The sequence below is a fragment of the Aythya ferina genome, assembly GCF_964211825.1.
Source record: "Aythya ferina genome assembly, chromosome: 1".
NCBI classification, from domain to species: domain Eukaryota; kingdom Metazoa; phylum Chordata; class Aves; order Anseriformes; family Anatidae; genus Aythya; species Aythya ferina.
Window position 1 is genome coordinate 146,503,427 of NC_140296.1, and position 27,614 is coordinate 146,531,040.

The window sequence follows — 27,614 nt, forward strand, 5'->3', positions numbered from 1 at the left end:
ACTCTCCTTGAAAGTGTCAATAAACAAGTGCCAATGGGCAAACTGCTATCCTTGTCTTTTCTTCCTTCCGGATATACCTTTGCTTTCTCAGGACAAACTCACACTGGCTCATGTTGCATTTTGTCAAAATCCTACCTTAAGGCTCCTTAACGTTCAATTACAATTAAAATATATACCCAGGAGGAATTAACCAGATAAGTAGTTCCAGATAATTATTGATCAGCTAAAATAATTCCAGACCAAACTATTCTCAGCTGTTTGTGAAGAGGTCTCCTCTGTGCTTATCATGAAGCCTTTTCCTTTTTTTAACAGCTCTGCTGTTCTCCATGCATCTCTTCTCTCCCTTGATTTCTTTCCTTCACAACAGTCCCCATGCACACAGTGCCCATTTTGTCTCTGAGTCCCACGTCAACTCACTCTCTTTTAACTCCTTTCTAGGGTTTCAACTTTTTTGCTCACCTCTCTGCCACTGATTTGCTTCTAAATAATCACTGACAAGTCCAAACACTGCTCTATTTACAATAAAATCCTCAGGAGGCTCTAACAATACGTCTATAAGGTTCAGTTTATCACAAAGCCTTTCCTGTTGGCAGCCACTGCTGCTTCCTTCCATTCCCTGTTACTACCATCCCTTAGTGTGTCAAGTCTAATTTGGACTGTGAAAACCTCAGAGTGACTATGTTCATTTTATGTGTCCAAAAGGCTCCACACACGTTTCCAGCGCTACATGGGTAACCTTACCCTGTTGTGATTAGCCAGGTGGCTCTGTGCAGCAGCCTATACAACACCAGCATCAGGAAATGGGTGTCTGGCTCTTGAGCACCCTATTTCCATGACCACCCCATTGGTCTGCTCTAGCATGATGGTGCATCAACTGCACAGGGATGAAGGAGTGCAACACAAATGTCTCAGATCAGGCACCCAAGAACATTTTTGGCTATGTAGGTTGCAAACCAGACCATGTAAATTTGCAGATGTGTTGAGCTGTGACTTTGCTGACTGCTGTGAGCTTGATATGCCTTCCCAAGTGTACGTATTCTGCCCTCCTGGCTGATATGCTAATCCTGGCTGGGTGCTCTGCATGCAGTTCTCCTCATAACCCTGGTATTAACACTGATGTCATAAAGAACATACATCCCTGTGAGTGCACATTTGTATATAAACATCAGATTTAATGATATTTGCATGTTTTTGCATTGTTGACAAGAGGAACAACCGATTTTATAGGAAAAAAAGCACCTGGAGCACCTCACATGCACAGTGGTGCAACAACACTGGATCTCTATGGAGATAATCTTTGTAACTCCTTCCTAGCAATCCAGGGCTGTGATGGGCAGCTAGGAATAGAAAGCCAGTTTGCTTACTGCCCTATTGTGGACAGCCTTAATTCCCACATTAAATGTATCCATTAAATCTCTCTGAACTGAAGCTCAGCAGAGGAACTTTAGACAATCATACACCAGGGTGATAATGGTGCAGGAAAACAGAAAGGGAATAAGAACCATGTTATTGGATCTGTGTTTATGCAAATCAATACTTTGAAGGAACAGGAAGATGTTTTTCAATTGTCTATATGCCCAATCCCTGAGTTTGGGTAGCATGCAAGAGGAACTGGATATTTTCATTGACAAGGAGAAACAAGATCAAACTAGACATTACTGAGAAAGGATAATTCACTAAATTGTAATATTAAAATATTTTGCCACAATTCTTTTAAGAAAAATAAAGCAATTTGAAGATGTGAGGAGGTAACATTTCACATGAAACCACCATCATTGTTTTAGAGCTGCAGAGACAGTAACTTGTCCCAATCCACCCTACAAAAGAGGGGTGGAGTGGGGTGGGGGTGACTACAGAGAATCAGACTTCTTATCCTGCTAACATACAAAATGTGCTCACTTTGGACCTGTCTGAGAAAAACCCCAAATAGGCAGCAGCACTGTCTCATTCGAGTTTCTAGAGTTATTTTCTATGACAGAAGTTATTGCAGTGTATACAGAATAAATATTTTGGGATTCATAACATTTAAACAGTTTAATGATGGGACAAGAAAATGGTACTTGCTTAGGAGCCAATAATCATGATGTGATCGTAGAAGAAAAGGGATAGTGTTTACCAATAAAATGTTCTCAAGCACATCTACAGATGCTTTAGAAAGACTATCTCCATCAAGGTGGTTGAAGGGATGAGAAAAACGGCTCAGAAATGCAGATAGAAATTTAAATGAGAATTCTTGTGATTTTAGTAACCGGTGAGGATGGTAAATATGTACTGGAATAAGCACTTGTCCCTGGGGGTGTTCAAGGGAAGGCTGGACGTGGTGCTTGGGGACATGTTTGGGGGTGACACTGGTGACAGGGACGGCTGGACAAGGCGCTCCCGGAGGTTTTCATGTCCCTCACCCTGCCTCCACACAGCGCAGCCGCCATGGCAGCCACCACCCCTCACGCAGGCGCCGCGCCGAGGCAGGCGCCGCGCATGCGCCGTGCGGAGCGCCCTGCCGGTCAGCTCGGGGCCGGGGGCCCTGAGGGGTGGCGGTGGGGGGGGGGGGCTGCGGGGATTTGGGGTGGGAGGGGGAGAGGGGCGCGGATCTGGGGTGTGCTGAGCCACGGGGAGACCGCATGGGGCGGGTGGGGGGCTGGGGAGGGCGAACGGAGCGGGGAGGGAACACATGAGGTTGTGGGGAGGGAGATTGGTGAGGGGTGCTGGTAGTAGGGGTGTGCAGGGGGGCTGCAGGTGGCGAGCACTGAGCCTCATGGACGGGGACAAATGGGATCGGCTGCGGGTCCTGAGGGGGAAACGGGTCCCACAAAGCAGGGTCTGTGTCGTTTAGGAGCTACGGGTAGTTGCAGCTTCAGGCTGCAGCCCTTGGAGGAGATAAATCAGTTGTGGTGCTTGGGTTGGGCGTGGTGTACCCTCAGGGTGCTGCTGTGTGAGGAGGTTTGGGGACAGTTCGTTGCCTTATCTGCCGGTAGGAGTAGGGCTGGCAGCGCTGAAATGGGCAACTCAGCAAGCCCCAGGGATCATTACTTTATGTAATAGATGCTGAGGCTGGAGTGCCGGCCTGCCATCACCTGAGAGCTGCCACCTTCTCTCCCAGCAGGCCTGTTGCCTTCGCATGCAGCCTCTGACGCTTTGCCTTCCCTCTTGTTGCCCTTCCCATTGCTCTCCTTGACTCAGAACACCTGTGTTATTCTCATGCTTGATTTTCCTCTTGCTTCTTCTGTGGTGCTGTGCTAACAGGAGTAAATCAAAGCAGACAGCTGTACATCAGTCCTCCGGAGGGTAGGAGCGAGGTTACGAATGCTTCAGATCCGTGTTATTAAACAACAGATCCCTGTTAGCCTACTAAAAGGGACTAGGCCCCGGCCTGCTGATGGCTCTTGTCTCTGCTCCGCGCTCTTTCATTTTTTATGCTCATCTTCTGGAATCAGCTGTGCAATACTTCTTACAACAAGAATTTTAAACTTTAAAGGAAGCGTAGTGCAGATGAATGAACGCTGCTTAATTTCTCCAGAGACTTAAGTCATCATTTATTCACAGACACAGTACAGACAACGTACAGCTTCAAATGCAGGATCATGGGAGTCTTGTTCCCGTCCATTACATCCATAAGATGGATGTTTCTGAAACTCCATGCAAGTATCTCTTGCAGAAGGAGATTACGCTTGTGCCTTATGTCACCTCTCACAGGGGAGCTACCTAGCTGAGAAAATCCTTCTTCACAGCCCTTTAAGTGACTGGATGTTGTCTCTCGTGGCCTAGTAACAGTGGCTGTTGTGCCCTCGGAGCATTTCTGTTGCAGAGGGTTCTTTAGGTGGGAGACAGCTGAACAAGAACGGGAGGCTGCTGGTGTGGGGCCTCCTTGGAAAATCTGGTGTGGGGAAGTGATCCTTTTCCTTTACAAAGAGAATGGAGAAAAAGCTGGTGGAGGTAATTTAGAGCAGGGAATTGAGATGAGACAGATGTGTGTGATTCATATAGGGAAACATGACTTATTTCTCTGTACAGTTAATAGGCCATTTTGGTTAGTTGGCTCTAACAAAGCTCATGCAGTGCTTTAAAGGGGGTGAGAAATATTTAAGAGCAAAATTTCCAGGTTGCTTCCTCAGTATATTTTTGTGATGTCTTATCTTGTGGTTGTGCAGAAGTCAGAGGTATCACGGTGGGGCAGCATTTTGGCAGAGGTCTCTCTGTAATTGTTCCTCTGACTGGAGTTTAAAGGGAGACTTAAGCAAGCCAAGTGAAAATTGCTAATAAACTAGCCATGGTAAAACGTGTTTCAATGTAGGTATTTCTGCAGTCTGTACTGATTTCTGTAGTGTTCTAGTTAGGCTGCTAATTGTACCTGAATTAGTGTAGGCATATGCTTTATATGCAGGATTGCGTGTTAAATATTAGATCAGTTTCATGGAAGGAATGAAATTACTTCACATGTGATCGGTGTATGATGAGTTGTTTTGATTGCCTTAATTAAGGGATAGCTTGCAGTACTCAATCATCTTAGAGATGTGGGTCTTTCATTTCCTTTTGCAGGAAGGTCCACCTGCCTATGTGTGCCCCCTTGTTCTCAGGAAATGTCCAGCGTTTCCAATTACGCCCTTCGAATGGCCCGTCTGAGTGCTCAGATCTTTGGAGAAGTTGTCAGGCCAACTGACACAAAATCTATGAAAGTAGTGAAGTTATTCAGTGAGCAGCCTTTAGCCAAAAAGAAGGAGGTCTACAGCTGGTATCCTCCTCACAACACCTACTATGCCCTCATGAAGAAACTCCGCTACTTTGGTCTCTACAGGTAATCTCTCTGCTCATGGGATGGGAGCAGGACTGGAGATGGGAAAGGGGTGGCTGTGAGCTTTGTTACACTTTTATTTTTATGGAAAAGAGGAGGAGAAAAAGGTTCAGTTTAGAAAATGGTGCGTATGGAAGTAGGTGCTTGATTGTTGCACTGAAGACAAGAAGAGTAAAATAAATGTCTGCTGTCTAAGTAACTTTACCTGTCTGATCACAGCTTTCTGTGAGAAATAGTTCAGATGTAGTTCTCAGCAACTGGTTATTTAGAAATAGTGCTTACTCTGACCTTGTGCGAAAGGGAAGACAGCTTTTTCACAGAGATAGGTCTGTAGTTCAGAGTACACCAAACCAGCGTGCTGCAAAAAGGTGACATTGTCTTAACGCTGTCTCAGTGCAATTTGTGTGTCACACTGTGTTAATGACTCATTTAAAACGTGAAATTCAGAAGAGAAGTGTGTTAGGCCAGAGGGGCTTTTTATCCTTAAAAATAAATTAAAGAAAATTAAATTCAAATATGGCTTAAGTAGCCTTACTAATTTCAGCTTCAACCAGTGTGTAATTTCTAAATGAAAAAAAATGCACTTCTGAAAAACATGAGCAGGTGTCAGATGCAGTCCTTTGGCTTCAGTCAAGTAGCACTGTAGAAATCCCATAAAAGCAAAGTTGCTAACCCCATGAAGTCAAGACAGATTAATTTCTATTGCTAGCATTGCAATTCTGGTCATCAAGGACTGCATCCACGATACTCTTGGTTTAGGTGGACACGTGAAGTCTTTCCAAAATAGCTGTGTTTTGACACAGAAAGCTTCAGTGACGTGATAATGTTCTTTTGCCTCCTCTTCTTGATCCCAGGGTTCCTTCTCTAGCTGCTGTATGTACAGAGAGCTTGTAGAGAATTAGGTTTGCTGCTTCAAAATATGTAATGAAGGGATGTAGGCTAAAAGGGCCTGATAATAACTTGCAAGCCTTTTGTGTGTTGTTTTTTTTTTTTGCTTGTTTTTGTGTTATTTGTTTTGTTTTATTAAATTTGCATTTAATTTTTGTGGTACATTTTGTGGTGCATTTGTGGTACAGCAACCTTAAGCCACTTGGGATGCAGTTGTGGCTTTTGAAAATACCTTTGCACTGAAAAATAGGGGGATAGATAAAATAGAATTTATTAGAGCGTAATTGAGGATTAATTATCTGTCAGCCCCTTCCTCCTCTTCCCTGTTTTATTCCTGTGTTAAGACTCTACAGTAGCTTTCTTCATAACTCATCGCCGAAGCCACCTGAGAGCAGTGTCATGTACTAATTAGTGCTCAGCATGCCCCTCTCTCCTTAGAAGCTAATGACCTGAGCTTTCTGTGCAGCATAGGAAAGCAATGTGCTATCACTAGACTGCTGAGTTAGGTGCCAAGGGAGAAATTCTTATTCTCCATGATTTTTTTGTTTGTTTTCCATTGTGTTTAGTTGAGCAATATCAATAAATACGATGCAAGAATTACACACGCACACAGACTTCTTGCTGAAAAGGGCAACCTTGTTAGTTCTGAAAGTACCAGAGCAAATCACATGAATTCATCCAAAAATTATTGCTAGCAGTAGCACTCAATACATTGCAGTGAGTTTCAGCAAGGGCTTTGCTGTTTAAGGAAGTTGATTTCTTTTGTTACCGTACAGTGCTCAGGGCCTTTCCCATCTAGATATTCCCAGCAATAGAGCAAACTTCTTTCTCGTTTTTTTTCTCCCCTGTTTAGGGATGAGCATCAAGACTTTAAAGAGGAGATGAGGCGGTTGAAAAAGCTCCGTGGGAAGGAAAAACCAAAGAAGGGAGAAGGAAAGAGAGCTCTCAAGAAGAAATAGTGCCACTTCGATAATACAATGAACTACTCTGGAAGTGCCGGGGAACAGCTGTAATGCTTTCTGTTCCCAGGATGAAGAGGGCTTGGCATGCGAGCTGTGTTTGGGGCACAAGAAACACATTGTGAAATACTGGAATCTACCTTGAAGTGCACTTTGGTCTTTGTGGTTTTATTTCTTAATTTCTGTAGTTGAAATATTCTGTATATGTTAGCACATGAGTTTGTCATGAGAGTCCTCTCCAACCAAGCAGTAACAACAGTAGTTTAAAACAAAAAAAGGCACTCAGTTCTTGCATACATCTGCAGCCCTGTTCCAGCTTTTCTGGATCTGGAAAATCGTTTATTTTCTTTTATTGTCCATTTTACTTTCTTGCATTAATATCGATGCAGTTTTGCGTGTGGCCACAAAAAATATTTCCTAGTCCTACTGCTGCGTGTTACCTTGCCTATAATGATGAGTTTTGCTCCAGGTAAATTCTGTTGATAATTTTTTTCTGAAATTGCTGTTAAATCTATGGTTTTGTGGTTTACACTGAATAATTATTGATGTTCCATTGCCTGACCACTGCACTCTCATGAATACCCTGAATATTTAGGTACTGCTACAGAAGAGGCTGAGAAACGAGAGTTCAAACCACTTTCAAGACCCCCTGCTAATTAAAATACAATATTTAAGCATACTGTAATAAGAGGATTTTGAATGTAGTTTGCCTGGAGGACTGGGGTGAAGTACTTCATAAAGTACAAAACAATTTTATGGATATGCAGTAAGTGTTTTTTTATAGCTAGGCTCCTTTGTCACTAATATTAATGCTTACATAAATTACCATTTTTAGCTGTCAGTGCCTGTCAGGGAACAGAAAGTACAGAAGGTAAGCGAGCTGCTCTGCCTGGCCGTGTGTGCATCTTGCCTGGGTGTGCCTTGAAACTGTATCTTTAATTTCCAGGCCACATAAACCTCGAGAAACAGCCCTGAGGTATTAAAGGAGAGCGATTCAAAGCGTTGAGTGATTGGAGCAGAAAGTGTTTGCACAATTAGCTTGGGGTGTGCTTGATTTTGCATACATAGGCATTCTAAAGTAGGTAGCAACTGACCTGGGGACATTTTTAAAGCAAGCTTGTTGAAATTTAAGTGTATTTTAGAGGGATCTGCCTGATCATTGAAACCGATGAAGCTACATAAATTTGTACCAGCTCAACACTTTTACTTCACCAAGGTTATTAATGCAAGTAGTGCCAGTTGTGCTGGAGGTGGTTTTGGTGAGCTGTGTAGCACTTGTTTAGTACCCGTACTGAAGTGCTAACTGGTTTTCTAAGCTCTTGAAGGCTGTGTTGGGGGTGAAGTGCTTGGCTTCTTACCACAATCAACAAAACACTACAGAAATGAGTAAGATACAATATATATGTAGCACGGTGGCAAATTTCGGTCTTACTCTAAATTAGTAATTTACTCCTTTTGCTCAACTCCGATGTGCCTGTGGCATTGTGATGTTGTACATGTGATGCCTTGTGATTTAGCTGGTGCTGAAGTCTGCAGAACCTGCGACGGGCCCTTGGAGAAGCGGTCTGGTTGCTGGCAATTCCTGTTCAGGACAGAGAGCACATCACGGAGGGAGGTGTTAGCTGGGAGAGGGAATCGCCTGAGGAGGAACTATGGCTGCTTCATGATGCTTTGTTTCTTGCTGTGGCTGTGTGTGGGTGAAGCTGCTCTGTTGGTTTGTTTGGTTAGAGGGACTAGTTCTCAGGCTCCACCGCCGAATTACTGCGGCAGCCGTGGACTGCTGGTACCCGTGGTGAAGTGTTCATGTGCAGCACTTGGAGCTTTAATAATATCAGTGTGCAAGAGGAAGAGTGAATGCAATAAAAAATGCTTTGTAGTCTTGCTACAGTGAGTATATACAACCTAAAACTCTGGGGGTGCGGGGAGACTGTTCATGTGTGTATGCATAATGGTTTACAGAGTACTGACACAGCCTGATAGGCGAGCCACGCTTATCCTTACGAATCCACATTTAGCCTGCTTAAGGGCTGAGCATCTACAGGGAGAGCAGTGAATGCTGCAGGCTTTCTGTCTTCATGTGCCACCTTGCTAGATGCAGGTGTGGGCTCAGCAGTGTAACGTTAATTAAGCACGGGGATCAGATCTCTTCCTTGTCCACTCACGCCACCTGGCTCTTTATGGACTGGGAGAAGGTCCAGTCATACATGTGAAAGTGAAAGGCTTCTGTGGCTGGTCATCTAGATTACAGATTATAGGTCCCTTTTGCAACCCCACAGAGCAAACATGCTCTTAAGAGTCAAAGCATCGCACTGGGAACGTATTTTGGGAAGCCACTGACAGCAGCGTATCCAAGAAGGGAGAGAAACTCACAGTAGTAGCTGTGAAACAAATGCGGACAATGACTTACTGGCTTTCACAATGACTTCGCAGTGTTAACAAGTGGGTGGAATGAAGTCATTTTAAAGAAATCACAACTTAAAAAAAAAAAAAAAAAAAGTATGAGTACAAAAATAGCTCCCCTGCCTAATTGTTCATGTTTTTTCTTCTGTGGTATTAATTCCCTAGATCTACGTTTTCAAAAATGGTTGTTTCCCTTCCTCTGAGACCTTGCCTTAAAATAATGATGTTTCAGCATTTTTTGGAGTTCATCACAATATTAAGCTAATCCATTGCTTGCTGGGAGCGTAACTCTTCTGTTCCAGAAAATACAGCTTTCTCCACTCCAGGAGGGACAGAAACAGGCACTTTGCTGCCTAGCTTCTAACAGATGCTCTATCATTTAGTGATTGATGGTGCCCTGAAGAAGAGTTAATTTTGTGAGTATCAGGACCTTCACAAATAGGAATTCAGTCTTCAAACATCATGCCAAGTCGTAACACAGTGTGTGTATTTAGAAAGAGAAGTAGAGTTTCAACTGTATTTGGAGGAGTAAGGAAGAAAATGCAGCTTTTTACAGCTACCAGTATAGTGACGTATCCATTTTACGCACAAATAATAAAGCTCAATTTTATTTTTTCCTTTCCCTTTACAATGATTCTTTTCACCATTCAAACTCTGCTGTGTTTTGCTAGAAAATTCACTTTTTTTCCTGCGGTTATGAGCTGGCTGGCATATGTTTAGGTGGATGTTTTAATTCTTGATCGGAATAAATCCAGTTAAGTGATCTCTGAGGGAGTAACCGAGAGCCAGCCCCCTAACCTCTTCTGCATCCTGAACAGGTTAATTAAGTGCCGCTGCTGCCCTCTATTAAAGGTGAGCAAACGCAGACAGAGGAAATGTAATGTGAAGTCAGCTGCAGTGTGAGTGCAGCCTGTGTTGCATGCTGTATGCCGCAGACCAGCCTAGGTGCCCTGCCTGCATTTGGATTGCGACAGGAATAGCAGCCCTGAGTTTAAGCAGGTATTGGCATTAGAAAACAAGGTCCCAAACTCTTCTAACAAGTACTCCACTTTGTGTCATGCAAGGAAACGCTGAAGGAATTACTGACCACGACAGTTGGTTTTGTACTTCCTTACTTTATAGTGCTAATATGTCTGTATTTAATTATATTCTGGTATAATATAGCTATAGCTGCCAAGAACTACCCTGATAATCACAAGTTATTTTGTGAACAGGCTGACCCAGTTGCCATGTATCCTATAGGGAGTGCAGCCATTGCTAGACTTTATTACTGGAAGTCTTGCAGGCAGACAGAAGCCAGCTTGCATAAGGCCATGTTTTGTAATGGTGGAAGGAAGAAAAGCAGAGTAGTTTGCTGCTTAATTTTCCAGTGTGCTACAATACAGATACATGTGCTCTGCTCAGGGAAGTATTTACCTAGAAAAAGTTTCTCCTAATGCAAAGTTTATTCTACTTACTAAACCAATGCACTGAGTTCTCAGCAGTGTGTGAAACGCACCTGTTACTGAGTCGTGCAATGGTTTTAGACAAATATTTTATCTTCTCTGCATTTCCTTGAGTAAAATTAGAATAACAATCACTTAGTCAACGTGTCATGAGAGTAAGCTACTTTTAGGATGGTGGTTTACCCCAGGAGAACCTCGTGTGAAGAGCAGCTGAGTTTGGCTGTAGGAGGACTTGTACCTCTGTGCATTTCAGAGCTTTATTTCAGAGAGCTGCTTTCCTGAGACAGTTGATGACCTTAACACTAGAAATAAGCTGTGGCAAGTTACTGTGTTCACACAGTAAAAATATGTATGTAATTAGAAATCTGTTTTTATTATTAAATTGTATTTTTAATTTATTTTTTTTTTAAAGCATGTGTGTACATAATCGTCTACCACTTCGAGTTCAAAGGCCATTTTAGCATGAGTTTTAAAACAAAATGAAAAAACAACAATCATCAGTCTATATGTTTCAGAAAAGCTTCATGAATCTTAAAGCCTGCTTTGATGGGGAAAGGCTGTCTTATAGTGTGTGTTTGTTTTTTTTTTTCTCTCTTTTAAAACACTAAGGATAATATGCAAGGAAAACAAACAACGGGGATGCCAGATTAGTTTCTTTAAACTCAGTTCTCCTGCATAGCTGTTCGATAGTGACTCTTGTGCAGTCCCTTGGGAGTAGATCCTGGAAACAAAGCCCTTCAAGGATGCTTTCTGTCCTCTCGACACTGAGACGTGTGAGTGCAGGATCTCTTCTATCTAACCTCTTCCAGAGGCAGCTTCATTATTCTGAACTGTCCAACCAACAATTGGAAAAAAACAAGTGTAATAATGTGTCTTGAGTACATAGAAGAAGGAATAGACAGGAAAACATCTGAAAGAATTTGCTTGTGAAGGCTCAGTAAGAGCAAAGCACAGCTACAGTGTGCTTAAATGAGGGCCATAACCACCGTACTGGTTGAGAAATTATTTAGGGTTGTCTAAGGCAATAGATAGGAAATCAACAGGATCATGATCGTTACACTGAAGTATCTTTGTAAGTACCACATTACATTGTTCTGGGTGGAATACTGGGGAAAACTCCACAAGGTAAAATATTTAGAAACATTGCAAATACTCCCAGGAGGTGGGTTGTGGCTCTCTTAGTCAGAGCTAGCCTGAGTGAAGAGTTATAAAACATCACAGGGACCACTTCTCTCTGGGAAGAGGAGGCAGCAGACTGGATGACCTCATATCATAGCTAGGTCTACAAAAACAAATCTCACCAAGGGCTAAGAAAGGTTTTTTATATCCGTTATGTTTTCTGCCTACACTTGAAAGTACTTTACTTCATCCCAGTGCTCCTAAAGCAGTTTGTAAATATTTCATAGAGTTCAGGGGGGTCTCTTCCCCTTCAGTTGTTTCTGCAGGGCTGATGTTTGCCTTATAGGCTTTTTCAGCAAATAGCTCTTCTATTTGTATTAGGGGCAAAAAAAAAGACCACCTGAGCTCCATAAAGTCTAAAAAAACATGGTACTGCCACATGCAATGGTGTGTCACTGCAAATACATCATTATAAATGTAACTCATTACTAAATTTTAATTACAGTTTTGCCTTGATGAAAGTAAATGAGGTTACTTGGGCCCAAACTCAGCGGTGGATGTCTGAAATTTTATTCCAGACTCCAGACCAAAAGATGTGGTCGAACGTTAGAAGTTGTGTGAACATTCAGCATCTCTCACTGCATCAGAGACACTTGGTTCTGAATAACTGCTAGGTAAATCCCATTACAGTCATAGTCCCCTTTGCCTTTGACTGCTAGTGGTCTCTTCAGAACAGGACTGATGAAACGATGTCTCTTTAAAGCGCCTGTCATGCCTACTCGTGCAATAGCTGCTTCCCAGTGATACTCAGCATTGATCAGAAGCACATCAGGCTGCCTGGGTACCAAGTGCTGGATTCCACAGAGAGGAGAACCACAGGTGGCTTAAGATAAGAAAATCTTATCCGCTCCAAGTCTGGACGAGTACAGTTCAAGTCCTGTACTGATATCTGGGTGATGCTGTCTAATTTGCAACCAGCAACCATTACAGATAATGTCTAACATTTCTAATTTTTGTAACCACGTGGGAAGGCAGCTGTGTGTGACAAGCAGCATCAACCTGCTGCTCAGAATATTTTGGGGGGAGCAGTAAACAACGACCGATCCAGGCAGCATGAGGGCATGCGTTTAGTATGGGACTGGGTGGCTTACATACACAGATATATATTTCTGAGATGTCAGAGTTTATGCTGGCTTTCTGTTTCAGGGAGATAAGGCTGCTGTTTCAGCAGATGTTACTCAGCACTGCCTTTAGTTTGTAGGCACAGGAGCATCTGTATGAAGACTCGAACCTGAAGCAGCATTCGGCTGGCTTGTCAGAACTGGTACGTTTGTACTGAAGAGCAGGCAGCGACTGAGGTGGTGCTGACTCTTTTTTTATGGTGCCTCTTTATTTTTCTGCTTCTGCACTTAGTCATTCTGCTTATACGCTGTGATGTTTGCCAAAATACTGCTTCGTTTGCCTGACACCAACACAGCCAACAACGTCTCTGTATTCACAAACTCAAATTGTTTGATAGTATCACTGAGTTTATTAATAAACATTAATGCCCTCTGAGGACAGAGAGTAGGGTATTGATTAGGCATGCAAACCACTTAAAAATAAAAAGAAGCTCTAAGCTGGAGTCTTGCAGAATTCCCCCAGAGGGGGGTAACATAAATTGTGTTCATACAGCAAAACAAATGTGTCTTCTGGAGACAGAAGTCGTATCATATTAAAAAGTAATAACCGAGTCCATCGGCCTTTAGCATAACCGCAGGCTTTAAGCAATCCATAGCATCAAAAACTTAGAGGGGTCACTGAATGCTGCACCAGAAATTTTGCCTTTGGTCAAGTGCGTACTGACAGGAGCTATCAGAATACAGCACTGTGGTTCAGGCTGTCCTAATTCCCACATGCTTGGCAGGCAGCTTGTCCTCTTTAGGAGGGCCTAAATGTCTGTGAGGCTTGTAGTGTTTTGGTGGTAGTGAGAATTAGAAGACAAGGATGGATTGCGAACTGTGATATCGACTCTGCCACAAAATAAACTTATATTTAATTATCTATATAAGCTGTATACACATATACTGCAATATAAGCATTTGTTTAAATGCACTACCCATCCAATTTGTCCCGTCACTGATGAACAATAATTAGAACTCCAGCAATGTGGGGTATTGCCCTGAAGAAACATGAAACTGTGAGGCCAGGACAGGGAACAGCAATGGTAGAACATTGTTAATTTTGACTGGCTGTGCCTTTCTAGTAAAGGGCTTGCCGTGTTTCGAGGAAATCTCATCTTGCGGTAGCATGTTCTGGCACAAAACGTGTCCTGTACCCCTGGGTTTCTGCGGGGATGAGAGAGGGATTCTGCAGCACAAGAAACACTCTATGTATGTTACATGTTTCTCTCCCCCCACTGCACTTAATGTTCAGCCTCTGAAATTTAGGGCTTGTCAAAGAAAGTGAGCATTTCCCTGGAAGTCTCCCTTTGAGGGTGCCTGTACTGCTTTTTAAAATCTGTAGCTCATAATTGGGCAGGCAAGGACAGAGAACATGGAAAAAAAGTTCAGCAATGCACTATTAAAAAAAAAAAAAAAAAAGACGAAAAATGACGAACTTCATGTTAGCATTGTTTTTTCTAGTAAAACACTATATTTGCTCTGTGACAGACAGAAGAGTCTGCTTGATTTGGTAAGTTTTTATGTAATAGCTTGTTACTCCAGAAAAGTCTGATGATAAAATGAGATGTGGAGAGAGGGTCAGTGAGCCATCAAGAAGAGATGGTGAAGTGGAAGAGAAATGCCACCTCGCCTCCCACAGAAATAGTAAGGGCAGTATCTGAGCTGTTGCTTTAACAATCACAGTGGCCACAGAAAAATCTCCCCTTTCAAACTGAGCTAGCAAAGCTCATTATAAAAACCACGTTCCCACTGTCTTCTACGGCACTCTCACAGAAATTCCCATTGATTGATGGAGGACTGTGAGAATGTGTTGAGCAAAGCTGTGGTTTCTATGTTTGATTCAAATAATTGATTCGGCCTTTTCAGACTCTCAGGGTTCCCTTACTCCAGACCAATACCAACCCTAATGGACATTTTTCTGCTCAGCGAAGAGGCTAGACACCACCAGAATAAACTATGTGAGCAGGTGGGTGTGCTAACTAAGCTGAGAAGGGATGTAGAGTTACCAACTTGCCTGTAAAATGCTGGAGAACCAAATTACAGCAGGTATTCGGGCTGGGGATGCTCAGCTAGCTTGGGCTTTGTGAAGGAAAATCCAAAGACTGGGCCATGACTGAACAGTCATTTTCTGAACAGCAAAATAACTTGCTTGGTATGGATCCTTTTCTTTCTTCTCTTTCTTGGAACTCACTCAATCACATTAGCTTCTTTTGTGCCTAAATGGGATGGTTTTAAGTTATGAAATGTGATTGTTCACACTGGAATAATAATGCTAGGCATCTAAAACTATTTAGTACTTAAAGCTGATCAGCTTATCACTGTCCAGCACAAAGGACTCACAAATCAGATATCTGAATGAGCTGAATACATTAAAGTAATGATGAGGTATTCCAAGTTGATGGGAGGGTCTTGACTAATTCTCTCGAACATAAGATTTGGTCCTGCGTTCAGTAACGTATGTCAGGCAGGAAAATCAGTGCTCCCTATTCCTTTGTTTCCCTCTTTTCATCTGCTTCTCGTTTCCTAGGAGAGTAGCATCTTCTCTCCAGTGTCTGTTTCAACTACATTCTCTCTCCCTCTAATCATTTGTCCCATCCTTCCCTCTCCATTTTCACTGTCTGCTACTTCTGTTCTCCTAATAGTGACTTCAGGGCTCATGTTTTCTCTTGAGCCACACCTGCCGGTATTGATGCTGCTGTTGAGCAAAATGTGCAGTTTTCTCAGCTTCTCGTGCATGCATGCAAGTGAGGGCAGGAAGCCAGCAGAGAGAGAAGCAGAGCACTGAGATACGGCACACGTTTCTGGACCCTGAATTCAGTACAAAGATAAGGAAACAGGATATTTGTCCTTGTGATGCTGAACACCATGCAGGATATGAGAAGAACCTATGTGCAAAGTCACTCCCTTGTCCCAGTTCCCGCACCTGTCCTGTTCCCTGGACCCTCACATACATCGGCTCCAAAGGAAGATGTTTTCCTTTTTACCTCCTGAAGGTCTAGGCTATGATTTAAGGAACCAAAAAAGCAACAGTTCTATAAATAATGACTCTAAAATAAGTTATGCTAGAGTCAAATGAAAACTATGTTAAAATGTCCAATACCATTGCAAGAAAAGAAAATCTGAAATATTTTTATATCAGTTTGTTATAAGCATTGTGTTTAATGGTAGAACGATTCATATTTTCTTCTTCCCCCCTCCTTTTTTTCTCCTAGTTTCCAGTCATCCTCATCACTTCTGCTCTTTTATTTAGTTCAGAGGCAAAGAACTATGAAGTCTCCATGAACCAAAAAAAAAAACTGATGAGATTGTTCAGCTGCCAAACTTAAATCACCACCTGAATATAGCCTGATTTCTCACTGAAGGTATGAATGTCTGAGGTTCAGCAGTGTCGCACAGAGGTAAACCTGGACTAGAATTTTCTAAGAAGCTACCAAAAGAAGAAAAAAACCCCATGATCTGTACAGGGATAGTAACAAAAAAAAACAGCCTTGTTTTCTCTATTGTCTATCCTTGGAGCAATCAGACAGTGATTCCTAGAAATATCAAAAGATGTACAGTATATCTTAAAATGTAACAGTGGGATAATATGACTACATAGATGCTAAAGGGAAGTGGGAAAAAAAAAAAAAAAAGGGTTCTTTCCCCAAAACGTGTTTTCAACATGCTGTTCCTGGAGAGCAAAGTAACTTTCTAATGTATGTATTATTCTCACTAGTAATCAGAAAACAATTGAACTGTGGACAACAGCATAATTTTTGACCTGCTTAATATTTTCTGGCCCAGATTACAGGAAGCATGACTGTTGCCGTTAGCGTCTGTGTTCCATCAACATCTGTATTTCTGTCGCTAAGACTGAGACTTAATCTGATCTATAAACAGTACTCTCACCTGAAATGCATGAAATTGTGCACTTTCACTTCATACTGCGGCATTTAAAAGTGGTATATTTTAATATGCTCTAGAATATCTGCTATTATTTTCTCATGGTGCAGAATTTAACAGCATTTTCAAACATGTGGGAGAAGCGCAAATGCTACCATGTGTGGGAAAAACACTTTTTTTTTTTTTTGGGGGGGGGGGGGGAGTAAAAAGGATAAGTGTTTTTTGAAAATCAGTACAAATTTTAAGGGCACTGTTGACATCCAGAGTTTACGTAGAATTTTCACACCACTTTAAGAAATCAATTTCTATTATCATAATATGCAAATTATCTGATTTCTTTTTTGGTTAAGAAACTGGAAGTTTTTGTTACACCAGTAAATTATGAATGCTTTTTTTTTTTTTTTTTCCTTTCTTTTGTTTTGTTTTTGAGATAATGTTCTCTATGGAAAGCAAATCAAAAATGAGACCAATCCTAGGTTTCATCTAATAGTCCTTTTGGATACTCTCTTTTCGGAGCATCTCATTAAGACTAATGCTTTTTTGAGGGAAAGGATAAAGATGTATTCAAACGCTCTCAATGAGATGGTTGCTGTCAGATAACCATCTGATTTTTTACTGACTCACTGAAACATTGTTCTCTTGAGGTTCAGGTGTTGATTAGATCAGAAAAATGTTCTGGTGGGCAAGCCAGCTGAAATATCTGTGTCTTTTAACAAGCAAACTTTTTCTCTCATCTGAATCAAATAATTCTGAAGATGATTAAATGTCAATGCATAACTACGAGATTGATGGGAGGTGGCAGGTTTTGCATTTGCAAGTATAAATTACTTGCTGCAATACCAGACAAACAGGCTGTGCTGCATTGCAGGAATCAACTAGACAGTGCCCCGAGTTGCCCGCGCATTTGATAGAAGAAAACAATCTTTCAGATCTATATTAAGTTTGATTTTGACCTGCGCAGATAATAAAAACTAGTCTATGTAAAAGACTTTGATGGTATCAATTCTCACCAGATAGGATTGCTTACTGCCAGGAAAGTCACAGTTCAAAATTAATTTATCTTTCATCATGATGGAATAAGCATAGACACCAAAGGTTCTACCACGTAGAAGTGTAAGAAATCCCATTTACCATCAGATGTGCGTTCTCCCAAACAAAGGAGAGTATAGCATAAGCGACAGATTTCTGCCTCCTTCCTACACAACCAAATTTTAAAACAGTATTCTGTTCTTTATTAAAAATTTAAAACATGAAAAATGTTCTGCTTACCTCGTGTATCTTGATGGTAACTTGTTGCTGTGTTCCTAGTTTTGATCGCCAGTTGTCATTAGGGTTCAGAATTGCAGCTCTTCATGTGGAACATCGAATGTAACAACAGAATTTAGCAAAAGTGGTTTATGTGAATACAAATCCAAAAAAAAAAAAAAAAAAAAAAAAGAAAACAACAATAACAAAACAGAAGCTCAGGAATGAAGGGATGCAATATTATTAAAAGCACTAGGAAAGACATTGTAAGTTACAGATTGATAATAGCCTACTAACTCTACTGTTAGCTATGTCCTGGAGATAAATTGCTTGAGGAATAAAACAAGGGCTATGTGTATGTTCTGTACATTGTGACTAAATTACCCCTTGGTGTAAATTTCTTTGAAATGATGGTACTTAATCTGCTGGCTGACACATATTACTCTGTTAGCTTTGCCATTAACATCAATGAGATGTGTACTGGGAGAGCCACTTCACATTACCTTTGCCTTCTTTCCCTGAGAAGTTCAGGGAAATTTGTCCCAGGGAGATTTGACCTCAGCACACGTGTTATTTTTCAGAGTCTGTGCACGCTTTCCACTACCATTACGAATTCTCATCTCATAGCAGGATTTGCTGATAATTATCCTCTTCAGCAAAGTGGCTATTAGAGAGAAATCTCTCAACTTGGCGAGCTGCTAATATCGTACATTTGATTCTTACATTTGTGCAACCGTTTTGGTGACTGCACCGCAGGCCACCTGTCATAAAAAAAATCCTAGACCTCTATATAAGGAGGGTGTAATGTGTCAGATAAAATCCCTTTAGATGTTAATGAGATTATTTTGGTTATTTCTCATTTGTGTTCCCGTGTTTAATACTGTATAGCTTTGTGTAGAAAAGACCCACTGCTAAATTCATGTCTGAAGTTTCTTCTCTCATATTATGGGATCTCATATTATAGACTCCACGGTATTTTTACTGAGTTCATACTGTAAATAAATGTTGCATTTATTTACCAGTTTTAACCACTGCCGTTACCGAACTGAATTCTAAATGCTTTGACACGCTGGTGGCCCCTGAGTGAAAGGTGAAATATAAATCCCAAGTCTGTCATCAGGATTATTACCCTAAGCAGTTGTATGGTTCAGTGTTCACAACCGAAGCAAAATAAAGATAAGAATGTTTGCACTTGCATGTTTCAAGTTAGTGTTTTAATTGACTACCGTAAAATAGATCAAGTTGTGATGTAACAGCCTTTATGTGCTCTGAGATCGTTGTTCTGATGTGCTAGCTCTTCTTTGCAACCTATTAAAATATAGTTACCAATTTCATGTTTCTCATAAAAGCGTTTTCATCAAGAAAGCAACTTAAAACACCTGAGTGAGCGAATGCACCGTGTGTGTGTTAGCAGCATTGCAGTGGGTGTGGCATGCAGTGACTGGACACGGGTCAGGTTTTTTTGCTTTAAACAGCCGTGTGCTGCCCCTGGGGGGGATCAGGGCCATGCTGGCCATGTCTACAAGAACACAGCAGGGCAGCTGCTCCCCCAGCACGAGCAGGCATTGGGGAGCAGCGGTGGCTTCCAGCTCCTGAGCCTGTAGGGGCATTTCGTGTGCCAGCCCCGCTCCTCTGCCATTCCCAGCAGAGGATGGAGGCACCTTGCAGCTCCCACCCTGCGAGCTGACGTTTTTCTCCAGAAAACCTGGCGATCTGTGAAGGAACTACACGTCCTCTCGTGTGTGCAGGGTGGACGCACATTTGGGAAGTGGGGTCTGCTTCAAGCCCCCAGATTGGGCAGAGCCGGCTGGATGACGGGAGAGATGTGTGGAAGCGTTTGCACTGTGCGCTTCGTCACATGGTGAATTTTTGGGTTGGCGTGTGTGGTGCCAGGAGGTGGACTGGATGTTCCCTGTGGGTCCCTCCCAGCTCGGGCTGTTCTGTGACTCTCTGAGACTGCCTGGGGGAGCTGAGGGGCCTGAAGGCGCTGGATGTCACCACGGCACCAGGCTGCGGCAGGGCAAGGCCTAAACGTCAGTGGGAAAGACAGAGATGCTGTTAGCAACTATTTTAACGGGAGTGGGTGAAGCTCCTTCAGAGGGCATCGCCACATTGATCCCTGCTGGCAGCACCTGAGCCTTCAACCCAGCAGCGGGGCCCTGCACCCCGCCCGCCTCAGCCCCCGCCCCCGCCGCCATTGTTGGGGGGGGGGCGGCCGGCAGGGGGCGCTGCGGGGCGCGGAGGCGGGAGGGAGGGGGCTAAGGGGGCGTGGCTTAGCGTGGGGGTGCGAGTGGGCGTGGCCTCGGCCGGCGGCCGCGCGGGTTCCCAGGGCGACGGGTGGTCGCGCCGTGACGTCAGGGTGTTTCCCGGTGACGCCGGGGCGGGCGCAGGCGCCGGGGCGGGCGCGCGCGCGCGCTCGGCGGCGGCGGCGGCAGCAGCGGCAGCGACAGCGGCGGCGGCGACTGCGGGTGACGTCACGGGCCCGGGCGCGCCGCCGGGAGCTGCCCGGGATCCCCGCGCTGCGCTGCGCTCCCCTCCCCCTCCCCTTTTCCCCCCTCCCGTCCCGTCCCGTCCCGTCCCGTCCCGCTACGGGTCGCGGCTGGGCCCGTCCCGGCGGCGCGGCCGCGGCTCCCCCCGCCCGCCCCGCCCCCGCCCCCTCCCCCGCCCCCGCCCCCCCCGGCGCGGGCAGCCAAGATGGCGGCGCTGAGCGGCGGCGGCGGCGGCGGGGCCGAGGGGGCCTCGCTCTTCAACGGCGACGCCGGCCCCGAGCCCCCCGCGGCCGCGGCCGCTGCCCTCGCCGCCTGCTACGGCGCGGGGGGAGGCGGGGACCCGGCCATCCCCGAGGAGGTGAGGACGGAAAGGGGGGAAATGAACAGGGAACGGGGAACGGGGGGGGGCGGCACGCAGCGCATCGCCTCGCCTCGCCTCGCATCGCCCTCACGGTGCTGGGGCGGCTGTGCCCGGAGGTGCGCTGCCCTGCTCGCTCTGCCATAAAAATCCCCCAAACCATGCAAATCCCCGTGGGATGGTTTCGCTAACCGGCTTGTGTTGTGGCCCCGTGATACCAGCGCGGCTGAGGGGGTCGAGAGACGGCGGTGCGAGGGAGGGGAGAGCATAAAGAGAGCCGTGGCAGGAGACGGGGGTTATTCGGAGCAGCCCTCGTGCCAAAGGAGGTGGCACTTCCAAAATGTTTCGGCTCGCGTGGGTTGGCAGGTTTGACTCCCAACGCTCAATTACATGCTGCAGGGTTTTGTCCTCATGTTCTTCTTTTTTCCCTTGAATATCTTGCGGCCCTACATGAGAGAGGAAGAGCAGCAGCCCGGTACCTGGCACGCCTGCTGGCCGAGAGGCTGCCCCGTCCCAGCCATGGGTCCGTGTGCAGGTGGTTAAGGAGCGTGTGGCCTTGCTGTGTTATTTACAAGTTGGGAATAACGAAACAAGCGGGTCTAAGGCAGAGCCGGCACTAAAATTTCTGCTTCTTGAAGCGGTTTTGTTCCCCAGTTAACTCGTTCTTCCTTAAGTCGTAGGTAATTAACTTTTGTTTACGGCTGAAGCGCACGTATTATGTCAGCTAAAAGTAGTTTTAATAAAACTCAAGACCAAAAAATCGCTGATAAGGTTAAAATAGAAACCGTCCTTAATACAAAAACAAGCCGGCGTAAACTCTAATGCAAATTTGAGGTAACTTAAGTCAGAAAAATACTGAGGTGCACATAACTGACTCATGGCTCTAATAGAAGTGCCGGTCTTAGTGTTTTGTTTTGTTTCTTCAAGAGAACGTAAGCCTAGGCTTTAAAAGTAACCTTGCTGTGGGAGTGCATCAAGGAGCGTAACTTGGCGTATTTGGAGGGGATGCCTGGAAAGGTTTTAGTCCCACGGCCGTTCAGGAAATGCCCTCCTGGCCTCTGGGAGGAAAGCCTTGTGTTCTGCACTGAGCGTCTCGTTTTAAGAGGCGGGTAACCAAGAAGAGTCTTTGACGGCTCTTGAAGTAAGCAGACACAAACTCGTCAGCTGAAGTCCTCTGGTAAAGGAGGTGTTATGTATCAAGATCATAATCAAGTGTTGGTTGAAACTGCAGCAGCATTATTTACCGACTCAAGGCTCGGGGCTTTGCAAAACAAGTTTACGCCGTATCGTTCAAATCATGGCCAACTTCTAGTCGAACAATGAATGTAGTGCTTCAGAAGCTGCCTTTTCTATCCTGAGATCTGGTACTAAAAATCCTCAAATAACAAAGTCCTTACATAAGAGTATAATAATTGCTGAAGCAATTTTTTTCTATGTTACAGTTGAAGATTAGGAAGAACGCTTGCATTTGCGCTTATAAGAACAGAACATTTAGGAGATAAATCCTTTTGCCACCAAGAAGTACCTGAAAAGTGTAGGGGCAAGTGAATCCAGGAGGAAATTTTCTCTTCCCCTCATCATCCTGCTTCTGGTATTAGGAGGCCTGCGATGAGTGCTGGCATCCAGAGGCTTGGAGGCTGGCCTTTGGCAACCCCACGATGAGTTGTCAGGACTAGAGACTGTCTGGATGGGAGGTTTTCAGCATGTTGTGGGGTTGCTGATGTAGTAAAGTGCGTGAAACAGCTGGGAGGAGAGGCTCTGATCTTGTTGCTAGAGATTATTTACACCAATATTAAATAATTCAAATGGGATTTTCTGTACTCGGGGCTTTGTGCCCTCAAGTGCTCTTTGGAAGGCAAAAATGACTGGAAGCTGTGAACTGAGGCCCTGAGCTGATCTCTTCCTAGGTGGCAATGCTGGAGTTGATCCTGCATAAATACTAGTTATATATTTAGAAACCTTAATCTTGCAAAACATTTTCAAGAAGAAGAAAAAAAAATAGAATGAAAAGATGCCTCTGAACTTAAATAACTGGTGGGATCTCATAAAGTAGCGTTGGTATGATAAGAAAAGTCAGCGTTATTTTTGTTGCAGTAGCACTTGGGGAACCTATCATGCAGGGAATTGGAATAACTTTTAATATGTTTCACTGAAGAGTTGACAATTAAATGTGCTGCTTCTTTGGAAAGTTGGAAAGAGAAGCATTTTTTACTTCGTTGCTTTTGAAATTCAACATGAAACGTATTCCCAAAATTGCAATTAAGTTTCATTGCACTTGTGTTCAGTGACTGAGCTAAGTTTACAGTCAGGATTGCCATCCCATTTAACTTGAGGACAAGTTATGCTTTGGCTGGAGATGAAGCATCTCACAGCCAGTGTTCTGCAGGAGCGTATCTCAAAAGATAGCACAAGAGTTGTGTTTTGCACAGCAGCAGAAAGGCCTTTGCTGAGTACTTGGTCGGACTTTGGGCTGTGGCTTCAAGCAGTACGTGGTCCAGCTGGGGAGGGTCTAGAGAAAAGGAACGAGAGGCTAGATCAGACCTTTGAGGAAAGACTGAAAAAATTAAGGTCATGTAAAAAAAGAAATGGAAATTGTCGAAGATGCCAAGAAGAGCACAAATAACTTGTTCTCTGGGTTGATGGTCATGACTGCTGGGAGTAGTGATTTTAAATGGTAGCAGGAGATTGTTTCAGGTTACTATCAGTCCTTTTCCTTTATGGCTAGGGATCGTGAAGCAGGAAAGTAGACCTAAATTATCTGAAAAATGCCTATTAACAGATTCTGTCACCTCCACAGACGAGCGTATGTCAGGAATGATGGGGGAGAGTTGAGCTGGGTGTAGAAAAGACAGTGATTTTGATAACCTCTTGTCTTTTTCTCCTTAGGCTTAAAGGGCTTGAGTTTAGTGGGGGTGGTTTTTTTTTTTTAAAAAATAAAAAATAAAAAAAATCTGCTTATGCTGTTTTACCCAAAAGGCAATGGGATTAACAGCTGTGTTCTGTAGTAGCTCTTTTGATTACACAAAACTTGCTTAATAGACCGCTAGGGTCTGAAAAGTTCGGCTGTCTCAGGGGATTTGCCTTCAGCCTGTGTGGATACCCACAGCCTGGATACAAGGCGCTTGGTGCCGAGTCCTGTTGTGAATTGATGTTGGTACTTCAGCTGCTAGTGCTATTTCTACTTGTACTTTGTTGTAGTTGTTAAAGATGTCTTATTTTTAAAGCTGTTCTAATAATATCTTTCTTGACACTTGTTTTAGCTGGGAAAGGCAATTCTTTTGTTGCATGCAGTTAAAAGTACCGTAGAGGAGATGTGGTTTTTGGTTTTTGTTTTTTTCTTTTTTTAATGGAGATATCTCTTAATAACAAAAAATTCTTAAAGCTCCAGTATTCTACTTAGCTTTATTTTGTAACAAATCCATAGTTTAGTTTTATTAATTGCTGTACCTGTAGGAAACGTGAAATCCACCCTAAAATCCTTCATGCACAAAAGAGGAAATAGGATCTTATTTGTACTTGGGAAAGAAATAAAAGGAGGCTTCGAATTAGCATGAAGCTGATAACCATCTTCCTGCCGAGCCTGGTGCAGAAGCTGCAGGTTTCACAGTTTTTTGGAGACGCTTCTCTGCCGAGCGCGTTGCCTGCAGTACGTTTCAGTTTGAGCAACCCCCTTTTGAAGGGCAGTGCAGCAGGAATGCCCCGTCATAACCGTAGTGGCAGATGATTAATGCTGCTCCCGTCGCTGCAATCGCGCTGAAGCTGATCAAAGGGTGCCCCGCCACCCAGAGGGGCCACTTCTGCCATTTCGGGTACCTGCACCCAGGTACGCAGCCAGACCCATGCCAGCTGAGTGCCGCTGAGATCCTCTCCCAAGTTGATTCAGCTCGCTGAAGAAAATTGGTGTCACTTTTGGTAGGTTTTCTGCAAGGGTAGCAGACTGAATCTCCTCAGCAAGGCGGCTGGCGAGCTCCAAAGCTCGTGTGCAGTAGGTGGCAAGAAGAATGTGGTTTGGGAGAGCAGTGCTAGCGTTTGACACGCACATACACACCCTTCGTTTTTTTAAGGTCACCACTGTCCTGTTAGAGTACACTGGTGTTCGCTTTTCTGGTGTATGTTTGACTGAGAGCTCTTGTGTGGCTGAAGCTTTCTTTGCTGGACTTGTTGGGCTCAGATCCTGACACGTTAGGTCTTTGTGGTCTTGAGTTTCCTGTGCTAGGCTGTAGCAATCGTGCTTGGTTTCTCTGGACAGCTTCTGAGTGCACCTTTCATGCCCTGAGCATGTCAGTGTTTCACCGGCGTGCCAGGGACGCCAAGGCCCTCTCTGGGCTGCTGGTACAGCAGGCGTTTCACCACGTGAGACTGCGGGGTACAATATCCAGTTTTCTGAGGTGTGAGATGGCTTTCACCATGTTCAGCTGTTCACACGTGTGTGTGTGTGTGTGCACAGCTCTGTCCTCAGGGCTGGTACAGCACACCGCAGCGTACAACACACATCTTGCTCTGCCTCACTTTCCCTCTACCAGTTGCTCTGGAGCTTTTGGGGCGTGCGATGCAATCCTCTTAATCTGTTCTCCTGCACAACGCTTCTTTCTAAAATGATGAAATACGTATTTATGCAACTGATTTCCTCTCTGTGACCAGTTCTAAAGTTATACAAGGCTGCTTGAAGCAGAATTACGGGCCTTTTTCCTGTTCAAACACTTGCAGCAAGGAGCTGAACTTGTTACTCCACTTTTTTAACTTTATTTTGGAAGGAGCAGCAACAGTGCCTTTCCTTATTCTGTTTGATGACAGTTTATGCTTGTGGCCCCTTGCAGAAAGAGGTGGAGAGGCTGAAGGTGTAGTTTTTAACCATCCCCGTTGTCTGTTCAGGCGGGAGCTCTCAGGGAGCGGTGCTGTGGCTGTCATCCCATCTGGGGAATTCAGACCCACATAAACAGTAAGGACCCCAAACCAGAGCCCGTGCTCTTTCCAAAATGGGGTTTGTTGTGTAGTGCTCGGTACCAAGTGAGCTCTCCACCCTATCAGCACCACAATCAGGAGGTGATAGGGGTGTCTGTGTGCGTTCGTCCCTCTGAGCTTCTGACCAAGTGAAATATTTTTGTGATTCTCCCAGTATACCGGCACAAAATGTAGTATGAAAGGGAGATGAAATCTCTGCTTGCAGGGTACCAGTTTCCTTTCAAAATCTCATGTCTGGGAGGCAATCGAGTTTGTTAGTGAACAAAATGTACTTACTGATTAAAACCGTGCTGCATTATGAGGTTGCTAGGATTTTTTTTCCCCTGCAAGAAGGGGAATACCGGCGGTAATATCTCACCACTGTGCAGTGAGGCCTCTTAAGCAGTATGGTTATTAGTAAAGATGTTGTTAAATGTACTGCTAAGTGGTAAATACATCTCAAATGCAATCACACTGTGTTTAGTCAACGTTTTCTGACCCTTTGGAGCTCGGATTTGGTAACCCCTAACTTTTATTGTTCCTCTCAGATGAAGGGAACACATCTTGAATGTAGATGTGTCTGAAGTGTGGGTAGCACACCTAGTTTCCTCCCTCTCTATTGCAAGTTACTTATTAATAATGCCTCAGAAGCACTAAAATCAACTTGAAATAAAACATTATCATGACTTTAAGGAGTTGGTAGCAGCTAGGCGTTTGGAAAATCTGGGTGGTTGTATATTAACACCGCAGCCTTTGAAATGGTTTTGCAAATTTATTCATTAAATCTTAATAAGTCAAACGTTCTCTCTACTTTTAAGTAATGCAGATTTAAATGTATGTCTTAAGCATCATCTGAGGTAGCTTTCAGAAAGGATTTCTTTCAATCTTTTCATATTTTTTCTAGAATGCTGTTTGTTAGTGAGAATAAATTCTTGTGACTTTTCTGAAGCTTGTGCTGGTAGTTGAAAATTTTCCCAGTCTCCAGATTCAGTCATCACAGCTTATGGGCCTTGCAGCAGCCTTTCTGTGACAAATTGTTCTCCAGTTTGATCGGTTCAGGTCTGACTGAACCAACCCACAAGGTCTATCAGCGTTTTTTCCATTTGTCTCTGGAATAGCTGGTTCTTTTCACCATCCTGCCGTGATGTGTGCCGTGTCTTGTTTTGATTAATTTATTTTTTAAAAAGACCCTCCTAGCTCTTTGTACAATGAGTGGCAAGCAGCCAGTTCTGCCTTTTAAATTATTTCGTTTTCCACGGTGCTGTTAGAGGTAGTAGGCAGGCTGGTCTGCTGAGCTGAACAGAAATGCCATCTAGGAAAATGTGGTTTCTATGGCAGTTTCTATTTGTGACTGTTTGCCGAGATTGTGGGCAAATTACTTGTACCTGGCTTATTATGATTTTTTTTATTTTTTTTTGCTTTATAAAACACACTTGCCCTTTTGAGGGTTTGAAGATCTGTTTGTGATAAAAAATGAGATGCCTTAGTCGCTTTGTTGGATGACAGCTCCACTTAAACTAATAGGGTAGATTTGTGTTTGATGCTTATTATCGAAATACGTTCGGATTCTATAAGAATATATTTGTATTTCTAACCAGTTAGGAGAAAACACACGCACCATGTAGCAAAAGACTAGTGGTTGAATATTGTAAAGTGCACGGAAAACTATTTTCTGGATGGATGAGATGAACTTGTAAATAGGCGCTGTTTGTCTTCTCTGGGTAGTCTAATTAGTTGGGTGCTCTGGCAAGGAGCGAGCAGGAAGGTTGTGCAGTTCAGGGGAGACTGTTTTGTCACTTTAATTAATGTGACCCAGCCTGTGTCAGAGCTCTGCTCGACTCGCATTTGCTTCTTACATGCAATTATTGTAATTAGCTGGTTGGCTGCTTGCTTTCCATCGCTGATATGACTTGTCCTCAGTGTAACGTGTGTGGAG

The 27,614-nt window shown here is 43.8% G+C and overlaps 2 protein-coding genes and 1 long non-coding RNA gene across 7 annotated transcripts in view; 2 read left to right on the forward strand and 1 right to left on the reverse strand.

Moving 5' to 3' along the window:
• Window positions 1–2,411: 2,411 nt before the first annotated feature.
• On the forward strand, window positions 2,412–6,787 carry MRPS33 (mitochondrial ribosomal protein S33). 4 transcript variants are annotated; one of them, XM_084505304.1, is made up of 5 exons: window positions 2,503–2,531; window positions 2,834–2,971; window positions 3,104–3,285; window positions 4,537–4,792; window positions 6,531–6,787. In XM_084505304.1, exons 4-5 carry the CDS (start codon window positions 4,578–4,580, stop codon window positions 6,634–6,636), a joined length of 321 nt encoding a protein of 106 aa, XP_084361430.1. In that variant the 5' UTR covers window positions 2,503–2,531; window positions 2,834–2,971; window positions 3,104–3,285; window positions 4,537–4,577; the 3' UTR covers window positions 6,637–6,787. The 4 variants fall into 4 exon arrangements, with proteins under 4 accessions (XP_084361429.1, XP_084361430.1, XP_084361431.1 ...); XM_084505305.1 differs by lacking the exon at window positions 2,834–2,971 and having other exon boundaries at window positions 2,507–2,531; XM_084505303.1 differs by lacking the exons at window positions 2,834–2,971; window positions 3,104–3,285 and having other exon boundaries at window positions 2,412–2,503.
• Window positions 6,293–19,310, reverse strand: LOC311427774. Of its 2 annotated transcripts, XR_014687552.1 has the most exons (3): window positions 19,270–19,310; window positions 17,895–17,993; window positions 6,293–8,218 (listed from the first exon to the last, which is right to left on the reverse strand). It is a non-coding gene; the product is annotated as an uncharacterized lncRNA (long non-coding RNA). The 2 variants fall into 2 exon arrangements; XR_014687553.1 differs by lacking the exon at window positions 19,270–19,310 and having other exon boundaries at window positions 17,895–18,101.
• A 951-nt stretch (window positions 19,311–20,261) lies between these two features.
• Window positions 20,262–27,614, forward strand: part of BRAF (B-Raf proto-oncogene, serine/threonine kinase) — an 84,596-nt gene continuing 77,243 nt past the window's right edge. The window contains exon 1 of the mRNA XM_084505348.1: window positions 20,262–20,737. Coding sequence (XP_084361474.1) covers window positions 20,585–20,737 — 153 coding nt within the window. The 5' untranslated portion in view covers window positions 20,262–20,584. The remainder of the gene's footprint in view (window positions 20,738–27,614) is intronic.